The sequence below is a fragment of the Papilio polytes genome, unplaced genomic scaffold (genome assembly GCF_000836215.1).
Source record: "Papilio polytes unplaced genomic scaffold, Ppol_1.0 DF824102.1, whole genome shotgun sequence".
In the NCBI taxonomy this organism is placed as follows: domain Eukaryota; kingdom Metazoa; phylum Arthropoda; class Insecta; order Lepidoptera; family Papilionidae; genus Papilio; species Papilio polytes.
Window position 1 is genome coordinate 4623417 of NW_013525102.1, and position 12131 is coordinate 4635547.

Below are 12131 nucleotides of genomic sequence, written 5' to 3' on the forward strand. Positions count from 1 at the left end.
TGTTATATATTTATCTGTAAATAATTTTAACTGACGCATTCAATCGCTTAGACAGTTTTTAACAACCTTAGTAACTAATTCACTTATTATTTTAACACTTATGTTCCTATATTAATGTCAGTAGGGACTAATTTGCAATCTTCTTTGTAATCGTAAGATAAAACTTGTTGTGTCAAATGTTTGAATGTTTCCAAAGAACAGAATGCCTCGCATCCTACTACTTCTATCAGACGAGGTTCCGCGGAGTCGTCGTCCCAGTAATATATCTGGAACAGACAAGTTAAATTATATTAATTCTATCATGAATAATTCAAAATAGTGTCTTTTGTTGTATTGGTTATCAATTTTATAAACGGCTAGTACATATTTTTTAAGTTATCATTATGTTAACCAGATTCGGACAAAATTTAAATAATGATTTCCTCAATTTTTTTACGATATCTGTTGGCCAAAGATATAAAAAATTGGTGCAGATACTTTTTGTTAAATACAATCAAATCTAATTTCGTCTTAACATTAAGAATCACTAGCTTTCGCTTGCGACTATGACCAAGTGAAATTAAAAAAAAAAAAAACAAAAGCAATTTGCTTATGTGTTCTTTAAAAAATTTCATCAAGATCCGCTCAGGTTAGGCTATAAACTTTAACAAACCTCCATCCAAACTTTTGCATTTTGATATTTAAGATTCATATACCTTAAAACCGTATCGTTTCGCGATGGGGTCGACAGCCTTGTGTTCGTTGGAGGGTAGTTTCTCGTGTAGCTCTATGACGAGCGCCGCGCCGGGGTCCGGGGTGCGCGGGGGCGGCGCCACGCACGCGGCCAGCAGCGCCGCCACCGACACCGGGCTGCCGATACGGACAACTAAACTGCGACCAGACCCACTTTCTAATGATTCTTTTATTATCTGGTTTAATAACGCCCCTGAAAAAATACGTCAATGTGATAAACTGCATAATTGTGTTCTTAGTTAGAAAATTTGCCAGTAGATTTTTTAATAATGGACTTCATAACGTTCCTAAACCATCTAACGCAAACTTACGCTAAATTGTTAGCATTATTCGCATAGCTGTTGAGATTGTCGATTGTTTCGAAGCCAATTCAACTGTTTAGTTGCACAAGGCGTATGCTCTTATGGTTAAAAATATTCATATTATATCAAAGTTCTAAAACCTTAAATTTTAATAATAATAAGCAATATACCGATCAGAATTAATTGACATAGAAATCAATCATGTTTTACGTACAGATTATTTTTTATTTGCTTTTTTTATTTAAATGACTATCGTAGAATGTTGAACCTTGACCTTAAGCGTTTATAAAACTAAATATAAGAGGAAAATTGCAGCTTCTAACCAGTTCTTTGTCTAATTTAAAATTTAAATTAAAATCATAAAAAAGTAGCTTTATAGTCAAAGCCATATTTTAGTAATAATGTAAAAAAACTTTAGTAAAATGTAAAACTCACCGCCGCTCAATTTCTTCAATAGGTTGTTGTGAAACATCATCATAAATTCCAGTCTTGCGATATCCATTAGCTTTCTTTTCACGTGTTTAGCCCATTTTGGATTTGCGACTTTTATATCATCCTATAGAGGCAAAAATAATATTAATATACAACACTACAGTAATCTAGAAGATACGTTTTATACATCTCAAATATTTAATACTAGCTTTCGCCCACGACTCATCCGCGTGCAATGCAAAAAAGCAAAAATAAGTAGCCTATGTATTCTTCCAGACTATCCTCTACATCCATGGAAAATTTCATCGAGATTGATGAACCACAAACTCTAACAAACATCCATCCATCTAAATTTTGCATTTATAATATTAGTAAGATGTGAAGATGATAGAAGAAGTTCCTTGCAAGTGACTAGGACTTACTTGTATTGTAAATAGATTATTGAGATAAAAAGCTTCTCTTGGCGTGCTGAAGTTGGTATTAGTAAGTGTTGCGATTTTATGGAAGAAGTCGCGGTATGGCGCTAACAGTCCCTCCTCCGTGAAAGCTTGTAGTATTCTCTCCTTTTCTTGGTTATATCGGGGACAGTTCTCTTCGTATAGTAACTGAAATTATTATAACTTTATTTCAATGTTTATTAATTAAAGTTTGATACAATGTGATTATTTCAAAATTGTATGGATGTTGGATCTAATGTACACATTGGGTTTTAGTTCCGAATAAACAGGGAACTTTGCTTCCCACTTAGAATATCTGATTGAAGTTTGTGCAGCAAACAGAAACGAAACAGATTTCGTTGCTGTTTGCTGGGTAGGAAAAAAATGTCCTCGACTGTAAACAGTATACAATATGTCTCAAAATTATATATAACTATACGTACGTAGTCAGTATCTCTTGGTGGATACGAGTAGGGTACAGGCTGCCATTGCATGGTGTCGTTCCACACCTGCTCGGCGGGCGGCGGCCACAGGCCAGCGGATATCAACAGCGCGCTAACCTTGCTCAAATCCGTGTCCGATGTTATCACGACGTGTTTACCTGAGTACAAAACATTATACTGTGACAAGTAAGGTTTGAGAAGATTTGTCAGATTTTTTATTAAAATAGTAGTCTGCGAATTTTCTTACCATCTTCGTAATAAGGTCCTAAGAATTGATTATATCTTTTCCTAAGTAATGCGCCCATTTCGAACGTTGCCATTTTTCCTTCCTGAAAAATAACATTTCATTTAACATGTGACAGTTGATTTGACTTAATTTAACAATAACAGCAATAATAGACATAACCAAGTGGCCAAGATTATCCATCAGCAACTTGCCCTTAAATATGCTCTTGTGGAGTCTGAGGTACCATATTACCAATATCAGCCTACACCAGTTCTGGAAAATAGCCGTATCACGATCTACTGGGACCGATCTATTATTACGGACAGGACTATTGCTGCCAATAGACCTGATATAGTAATAATAGATCGGTCTGAGAGTTGTGTAATGTTAGTCGATGTTACTATCCCACATGACGAGAATCTCGTGAAAGCCGAAAATGAAAAACTATTAAAATATTTGGATTTGGCTCACGAGATTACCGCCATGTGGCGTATGAAATCGACTACCATTATTCCGATAGTCGTTTCGGCACACGGGCTGATAGCGAAGAGCTTCGACCAACACCTCAAGAAGCTCTCGCTAGACAGTTGGATTAAGGGCCCGATTCAAAAGGCGGTTATTTTAGAAACCGCACGACTAGTGAGGAGGTTCCTGTCTCTGCAGCCCTGACCACTGGTTGCTTGAGTCATCGGATTCCGCAGCCGGTGGTGCTCTATTTTTTTATATAATATGTTTTATTTTGTTATTTTTTTAAGAAAATCATGTGAAATATATTATATATAAAAATAAGAAAATAAAGATATGAGATAATAAACAGCAATAAACTGAATATGTCTTCAGTTTGTTATCAATCACACTTTTAATAGACAATTAATTTGACAATAACATCGTATGATCCTATGATGTTGAAACATGACCTAAATCGTACTTAGAGGCCAACGAACTGGACTGATTTTTGATTTAATTGAAGTTTCATCTTATAGAGTATCGGTTTCTTCGTCATTTATGATAGAGCACAAATTCGAATATTTTATTTTAATCAACTAGTTTCATTAGTGTATACTGTAGCTTTTAAAATTATAGTTATGATACTAAATGGATCCTCTGTCTATTTGCTGGTCTGTGGTGGTCTGCAGCGGGCAATAAATCATTATTAGGCGTAGACGATAATCTGCGTATGCGACACCTCGTTCCTGTTTAGATCGACCTTCGGCTCGCGGCTCCCTCCCGACGCCAGGAAGCTAATCTTTCGGTTGATGCCACTTCTCGTGCACGAAACGTCGCTATGATCATGATGACATTTATAGTACATTCGGACACCTGGTCAAAATGATTTAAAGTAAATTGTACCAGGTATGATAATCGAATTTATGACGTCAGTAATGATTAACATTATGCGGTTTCCTCTTGAATTTGGAAATATATGCAGGCAGTGCTAACATCGCCTATCAATAATGTCATACATTTTATCTATGTAATGAAGCGTTCTGTTCAAGAGATAAAAAAACATTATCATGTATGTTGCGATAACCTTTGGATAGCCAGAATATTAGATGCAGTGATATCTTTAAAATCATCCAAAATAGGGTTGCAACAAATTGCAGTCGCTGAAAAATAATTTAGGCTATGGCAAATAAAAGCGATTGATTAACCTTAGTCTATTCTATTTGTATTTTTTTTTTATAATAAAGTCAGAAGTAAGTTTCATCTAATCTGTGTTTGCACATATGTAATTTGTTACGGTCAACATGTGACAAATTGAGGAACTACGGTGGCAGCCTCTTTTGTTGGAAACATATCTAGCGATTCCCACGCGATAACGTGCAATATGTATACAAACACGATTTCAATACTTCAATACAAATTTATAGCTTACGGTCTCTTTGACCGTTTTAATTTTTTCTATATCTATTGTATAATAAATAGTCAATGTATACATAATAGTACTTCCTATTATAGTATCATCTATTATTATCATATTAAATTACGTCTTCATGGCCATAGAAGGTTTTATAAATAACCAAAAGGTAGCCAAATTACAAAGGTAGCCAAATTAAATTAATTAAAATTAAACCCAATATTAACTTTTAGAAATGTAATCGATTATAGGTGCACACAGATCCGTATTGTCCCTAGCTATCTCTACCATTTATCTTTCTAATATTATAAATGCAAATCCTAATTATAAGTGTACAAATGCACTATTGTAAATGTGTCTTACATTAGTCAATGCGCCGGCGCCGTAAGGTGCGAACACATGTTCAGGCGGGGGCGCGCCCAGCATCGCCAGCTCGCGTTCGCTTGGGGTGCGTTCGCCGTGCGACATAAGCTGCACATATACATATATGCGTACTTCATTATCAGTAGTAAAAGAGATTCTTCCTCAGTGAAGCGTCCTTCACTGCTCTATGCGCCTTCTCCAGAAAACAATATAAAACAGACACCAAGGTTCCTTTAGCTTTGTAACGCTGTAGCGTACAAGAAAGTTAGTGTGTACTCGTTTGTATAAAAATAATCATACTGCAATTATTTCATATTTAGCTTTCTATTTATAAAACCTAAAATCGTCTCTAATTTAAATATGTATTTACTCACCACGTGAACTTGTCGTAGAACGGTGACTTCCACTGTTGTATCTTTCATTAGAATCACAGCAACGAGGGCTGATGAATTTTAATAATAATTTAATATAACCTTTCTTTGCATATTATTTTATTCAAGTTTAACATGACTATTACGTGAAAGTGAGTTACAGAAAGAGTTCTTAAAATGGAAACCATTCTTTAGTTAACTAATTGGTATCATATACTGACCGGCGATGAGTGAGACGCCCACCAACACGCCGAGGCAGCAGCACGTGCGCTCAGTGCGGCTGCCTTGCACCTCCTCCGCCGCGTTGGTCGGCTCCTCCTCGCGACCGCCCTCTTTCCTGCACACCGTACACACCTTTATGCAACCACCTAGTCCTATGCGAAACCTATCCTTTTCCTCAAGAGAATACCCTAGTAGTAAGCACTGTTGTTGTTCACCTCCCTGTCCCAAGCATGTTTCCTATAGTCGTCTGTAACCGTATCTAGTACTAACGTAACGGCGAAGTATTATGTGCATCTTCCACTAGACTCATACATAGACACTAGTATCATAAAAACATCCAACTTAAGTTTTAGAGATTTTGTATTCGGTTGTTAAAGTTTTGTTAGGTTTCTAATTTACGTTAAGATGATGACATATCGCTTTATATTAACTCAACCTTATTTATTACTTTATTAAACCAATAAATAACAGTTTTTATATTCGTAGTATGCAAACGGTTGCATGAGTAAATAAATTCAATTGCTAATTGCGCTACTGATCACAATGACAAGTCATTAACCGCTTCAGAACTAGTCAAGTGAATTGGAACGTACACGTGCCTACCGACTTTATTATTCCGGTCGACGTTAATAAGAAGACAGAGACACCGCTGAACTTATTTCAAACACAACTCACATTTTCCTCCGACGAGTCGGCAGCTCTACATCGTAGGTCGGACGTGATACGGCTTTGGATTTAATTATGAAAGGATATATCGTTTGATAACTACGTTCGAAACATTTAGACAACACTGGCACTAGCGATCGTTCTGTTTGTGGGGTGTTCCTTTGGATGTGAGGCAGGAAGCGCTCGAGGCGACCCGCTGCGTCCCACTGAGCGGTGCGGGTGACGGGTCGCGGGATGCCCGCCGTATTCACGGTCGCTACGACCTGCCGCCGCGTCAGATGATTGACTTTGACCAATCGATTGTGGCCGGCTATCTTAGCACGGTGCGCGTTCGCACGACAATGCGAATCAGCCAGTTCAGACTCCCTCGTAACGCCCTTGCTGACGTCACATTCAATGGACGGCTCGGATTTTTCATTATAGCTCGCGAACCCGGCAGAACAATCACCGTTTACGTCACACTGTTGTGATACAGTCCGTTTCATTCGCATCACATAATACCATTCGAGCAACTCTTTTCATTTTTCATTTATGTTGTAAATCTTTACATAACTTTATATACACTGGGCATATTAGAATGTTTATATTTAGAACGAATGCGTGGTAGAAGTGGTGCAATTGAAGATTGATTCGGATCCCCTCGCGTAGCCCTCTCCTCACTGTCAACACGGCTGCTTTGATTTGTCTGATGGAGTGAATTAAAAAATTGCGAGCTCTGCGTGCGAACGAAACATATCTTCCGCTTTCATGCTAAACTATCTTAGCAAATATATCTTCACATACAAATTGAATATTAACTGGGATAAACTATTTCTTACGAACCCACATATTGTTACCACTGTATCGTATAAAAGAATCATCTAAGCATATAAAAAGTACTTACCTTATGCACAATACACTTGATAGTTTTACCATATTAGTAATGATCAATAATGCATGTCATTACAAAACAAATAAAATGAAGCACAAGCTACCAGACAAGTAGTATTGTCTATGTACACTGTCTTTGTTACACAACACAATCATCTGAGTATCTGTAATTAATAAACAATAACTATAAAATAATTTATTAGTTGAGAACTAAAAAGCCAACTCTTTTATTTTTATTGTCTAGGTGTTATGGTAACTACTGCCAATTTCTCATTAAATAGATTAGAAACATTTGTCATAACAAAAATACTACCAGTTACACGCATTTGATAGATGGGTATAACCTCATACAGTAACGTATGTAAATATTTAATACATTTATTTGTTTAATTAATGTAATCTGTTAAACTAACTTCATGTCTGCCATTTGTTTGAAAAGCTATACACTGAAGCCATGAAAGATATCTATCTCAAGTACACGAATATAAATGTTTTCTTAAATAACGAATATTATCTCAATCATATACGATGAATAAAAGCAATGATACAAAGAACAGCCCTATTTCAATTTTGATGGTATAACATTAAGGGTTTGTCCCACCACTGGCTTATAGCGGCTCAGATACCTTAAAAATGACGTCACTGTCAGATAAGGGAACAAATTTCGATATTTCCATCACATATGTATTACACGTTGGATTGTTATCAGACAATTTACAATTTGGTGAGACAGGCCCTAAATTTTGTCCAAGATCTGCGTGGGTATGCAATACCGAAACATCTATACAAAAAACCTATGTGTTATCTCAGTTTATACCAGAGAAAATAAGCGAGATAGCAACGTTTCATTCGACAGTGTAAACCCTCAGTAAAATTATTAAGATTGGTTAATTCCATGTTCTTAATTCCATGAATTTTACTACTATTGTAATGAAAGAAAAGAAAAACAACTTGAATAAATCACAGCCACTTTATTATCCTTTATTTCACACGATTACAAGCATTTATGTAAATTTCGGTTAATCGTTATGCTAAGTTTTTTTTACTGGATTTTCGCAAATTAACTCGGTGGGTATCTTAATTAGATTTTTTTTTCAATGTGTCGTTTTACCAGTTTTTTTATCAATAAACCGGTTTGTACTTGGTTTCAGAATTCGAAGAACAGTTTGTCTTAAAATTATTTGAAACATTCCTCCTCGAATCTCTCCCTTGTAATGACCACGTTCTTAGTGAGATGTAGGAATGTGTCGTAATCACAGAATAATGAGTCCCCGCAGCCGTCGACTGGCAGAATTACATCTGGACCGCCAGCTATTGCAGCATACACCGCCTGTTAAAAACAAAAGTTATAGTTAAAATACTAGGATGTCCTATGGTGTCATTGTCACAAAAAATGATTGTGCCAGCTATCCACTTTATAACCTGTTCTATCGTAATCCTACGTTGCCCGAAAAAACTCACATATTCGCATTTCCAAACTATAAATATTTTAACGCGGTATTTTCCTGCAGAATTTTCTGACCGAGAGATTTGTGTTTAACATTTGCTAAGAACTGGTATAATGCAGTACCTCGATGCGTCATTTACACGAGCATAAAATCCATAATTAAAGTTAGTATAATTGCTAAATAATCCTTTATTTCAAATGGTTTATTCTTATTGCAGTAAAATGATAATGTTAGGAACATTATAAGTCATCGAGTAGGTGAGAAATTTTTCATTAAGCCGTAAAGCGAGAAATCGAAAGCGTTCGTATGTTTTGTTACAAATTAGTTTCTGAATCACGTGTGCGTATTTTATTTTATCACATATTATATGAATTCTTATATGAATTTCATTATACATTTTTTTACATTTATTTATTTTTTTCAAATGCATTTTTAACATGTTGGTCTTCTCTGCATAAATGCATAGATGCATGATTGTCACTGAAGCCTGAGATACTATGACCGCGTCAAATAGAAGAATCTTGTCTCTGCATACCTCTCTGAGTTCTATGACTATTATGGTGTATTTTTAGAAGATGTGGCATACCGAAAATCCATATTGTCCAGTATCATTTCTCCTCCTTAACTCCAATGAGAACGTAGACCCGTACTTAGGTTGGTGTGGTTGGAACACCCTGGCAGCTGCCATCAAGCCAGCCACGTTGTTTTCGTGTGCCGATACCAAGCGCATTTTTGGCTGATCCAAGTCACCGGCAACTGCTAATTTAGAAGCATTTATGATGTCTCCTAAAAGTACACCTGAAATGATATTGAAAGATTAACATAGTTGCAATAAGCTTGTCATTTCAGAAGCCTGATTGCAAACTAGGTCGTAATAGTATGATCATTGAAATGAATTGATTTACCTGAAGCTAGTCGTATCAAGTCATCGTCGTAGTATTCTATGGCGTACTCAATTTTCGTCATTTCTTTTATTTTCGGCATCACCTCCTGCGCCCATTTCGGTGGTTTAACTCCAACATTTTCCTAAAATGTATTTGTTAATTGTAAAAATGCTAATGATGCTAAAAATGTATGCTTGTAAACAAATACTTACTAATGTTTGAAATAGGTTGTCTAAGAAGAAAACGTCTTCGGGAGTTGTAATATTTGTGCCGGTTTTATCGCTCAAGTATGAATAAAAACTCTCATAAGGCTCTATCCACTTCTTAACCTCGGGTAATTCGTACACGCTGTTCCTCAGTTTTGTGTAACGAGGACAATTGTACCAGTACAGAAGCTGTAAAAATAAATATCGATAAAGTACAAATAGAATTTACATAGTTAACATGTTTTAAGCTAGAACTAGTCAGTGATATAGACGACGTTTGCACGATTACATAAGCAAAAGAATTTTGTCTATTTATAAACGAATGCTTTAACCTATTTACTTTACAAATAGTATAATAGTACACTCGAGGTTATTTTATTCCGTGCATGCATATTTATACCTTTCTCGGATTCATAAAGACATGAACACACGTCCGTCTTCTCAACTCAAATCATTATATCAGGGTAATATACTCACGTCGTCGTGTTGATATTCGAGCGTGTCGTACGGTACAGGTTGCCAGTTGAGTGCTGGGTTCCACCGCTGCGGCGGCAGGGGAGGGTACAACGCCGACATTGCCGTCAATGCGGTCATCTTTGTACGATCATAGTCCGTGGTTCGAACCTTGATCTCATCCGGAAGGTACAATTGAGAGATGAACTCGTCGTATCTCTCTCTAAGGTACTCCCCGACCTTGAAGCCACGCTGTTTACCTTTCTATTACAAAACCACTGTTACTAATGATACAATCTACGCTTAATAATGACAAACAATGCAGAAATAATGTATTTAAAATCTCATAGAAATAATCTTTTGAATCTTTACACTTCATACGTAATGATTGTAATAAGTAAACGGTTTTTTAATATGTTAAAGGTAAGTTTTGACTATTATAAGAATAAAGATAAAAAAAAACACCAACCCTAATCAAAGTGCCAGTAATCATACATAAGAAGCATGTAAACATTACCTAGGCAGTGAAATAACGAGTACCTTTATTTTCATTAATCAAAAGTTAATCTTAATTGAATTATGTAATTTAAAAATAAACATACGAAAAATACGATTCCTAAGATAAATATAAAAACATGCTTGACATTTATAAACTTTTGTACTATTTTTTGTATTATTTCGCTTCGGCAGAAATTTTATAAGTAACGATAGCATATTATTTAAGCTCTAGGTCTCACGAGCTATCTGCATTGGGCTCGACGCTGAAATAATTACCCCTAGTTATTAGATATTGATATTGTATTCTCTAATTTTGTTATCTCGATATGATAACACCTAAACTGTTATAAAAGAATGCTAATCATACACTAAGTATATTTTTATTTTAAACAAGATTCCTAAATTCTAATATGAATCAAGCAAATGTTAGGCACATTTCATAAAAAAAATATTAATGCTATATCTATCTAAGTTCAACAAAGACAACTAAACATTGTCTTATAATTAAGGTAACTATGCAATGCATACGTTTTAAATAATAATATACAAGATGTATAAAATTAAAAAATGTCGTCCTTTACATTTCACACGTCTGTTTATGATCGTAAATATAAATAGTTAAGGCCAAATGTATGCAAATTTACCGAATTGTTTACCGTAATACTGTTAGCACCAACACATTAGCACCTAAACACGTTTATCTTAATGTATTATAAAAACGTTAACGCAATTATTTCAATAATTAAAGTAATTTTGTTATTAATACCAACCTACGGTAATATTCAAAACCTATAAACTCACATTGGTTAGCGCTTTCTTTCCAAATGGAAAGAAAAGTTTGTCGCTTTTATCTTCAGCGGGATATTTATCCAGTTCCTCTTGGTCCGGTGTCCTGTCGCCGTGTCGGAAAATCTATAGAGAAAAATGTTTATGTGTATTTTATTATGTTAAGTTAATATGACGAATTATTATCTAAAAGTATTTGTATACTGCATTCTCCAACTTCAACAATTCATCTAATCTTGTATGTAAGCTATATTTTACCTTTCCGTACATCCTTATAACCTATCCTTTATACAGATTTCATTATCTACGTACGATCTCCGATTATCAGGAAGTTATATCATAGATGATAGGCGCAAATTGGCGCGAATCGTACATACCGAGAAAACTAGCACCGGTTCAGTGTTATCAATGCTTCTATGCACTAATTTATTATTAGATTGTATAGCTGCAGGCTTGTATTTACTGCACCCACCACCGCCCAACCCCACCGCCATCAGCACCACAAACAACAGCCCCATCTCAAAACGATTTCAAGCGTCAACCGACAGAGCGCGCCTTATCGGCATTATGTACGCGCGGTCGCGAGCCAATTTCGACTGCCATGCTCCGAGTCTTTGCTCCATTTATATAGATACAAGAGGGCCGAGAGGACTTCGCTATTTAGTATTGAATAGACGACTATGCGAACATTTATATTTGTCAAATTTATATTTATATAGTAGTGTAGTTTCCTGTTCTTAACTTTTTTAATTACTTAATTAAATTTTTCGAGACACATCTTGTAAAGTTACGGTCCCTGGCTTTAGTTTCTACCTGCATTATAATGTATGGCAAAATGCAATTAAAATGTATTCGATTCTGAAGGTTGCTTGATTTATGTATGGTATTGTCTCACCTTTATGTTCTTTATATTGTTTTAAATTACAGCTACTTA

General features: G+C 35.6%; 3 protein-coding genes across 3 annotated transcripts in view; 1 reads left to right on the plus strand and 2 right to left on the minus strand.

Moving 5' to 3' along the window:
* The window catches only part of LOC106099646 (dedicator of cytokinesis protein 9), a 34562-nt gene that overhangs the window by 16951 nt on the left and 5480 nt on the right, over positions 1-12131 (plus strand). The window lies entirely within an intron of this gene.
* LOC106099648 (venom acid phosphatase Acph-1-like) lies at positions 26-6723 on the minus strand. The gene is made up of 10 exons (XM_013278246.1): positions 6062-6723; positions 5386-5501; positions 5168-5235; positions 4794-4901; positions 2594-2675; positions 2347-2504; positions 1889-2071; positions 1470-1590; positions 696-925; positions 26-266 (listed from the first exon to the last, which is right to left on the minus strand). The coding sequence occupies exons 1-10, from the start codon at positions 6541-6543 to the stop codon at positions 99-101; spliced, it is 1716 nt and encodes a 571-aa protein (XP_013133700.1). The 5' UTR covers positions 6544-6723; the 3' UTR covers positions 26-98.
* Positions 7874-11801, minus strand: LOC106099647 (venom acid phosphatase Acph-1-like). Its single transcript, XM_013278245.1, has 7 exons — positions 11575-11801; positions 11213-11323; positions 9938-10177; positions 9467-9649; positions 9276-9396; positions 8957-9168; positions 7874-8252 (listed from the first exon to the last, which is right to left on the minus strand). Exons 1-7 carry the CDS (start codon positions 11713-11715, stop codon positions 8100-8102), a joined length of 1161 nt encoding a protein of 386 aa, XP_013133699.1. The 5' UTR covers positions 11716-11801; the 3' UTR covers positions 7874-8099.

What these genes read in the sequence shown, in the direction of transcription:
- LOC106099648 (XM_013278246.1), bottom strand. Translation starts at nt 6,543, where the DNA reads ATGCGAATGAAACGGACTGTATCACAACAGTGTGACGTAAACGGTGAT. An exon ending in ATTGAAGAAATTGAGCGGCG is followed by an intron (nt 926 to 1,469) that starts GTGAGTTTTACA and finishes GTATTTTTTCAG; the next exon opens with GGGCGTTATTAAACCAGATA. An exon ending in CGAAACGATACGGTTTTAAG is followed by an intron (nt 267 to 695) that starts GTATATGAATCT and finishes TGTCTGTTCCAG; the next exon opens with ATATATTACTGGGACGACGA.
- LOC106099647 (XM_013278245.1), bottom strand. Translation starts at nt 11,715, where the DNA reads ATGGGGCTGTTGTTTGTGGTGCTGATGGCGGTGGGGTTGGGCGGTGGT. An exon ending in AACCGGTGCTAGTTTTCTCG is followed by an intron (nt 11,324 to 11,574) that starts GTATGTACGATT and finishes TTTTCTCTATAG; the next exon opens with ATTTTCCGACACGGCGACAG. An exon ending in GAAAGAAAGCGCTAACCAAT is followed by an intron (nt 10,178 to 11,212) that starts GTGAGTTTATAG and finishes GTTTTGTAATAG; the next exon opens with AAAGGTAAACAGCGTGGCTT.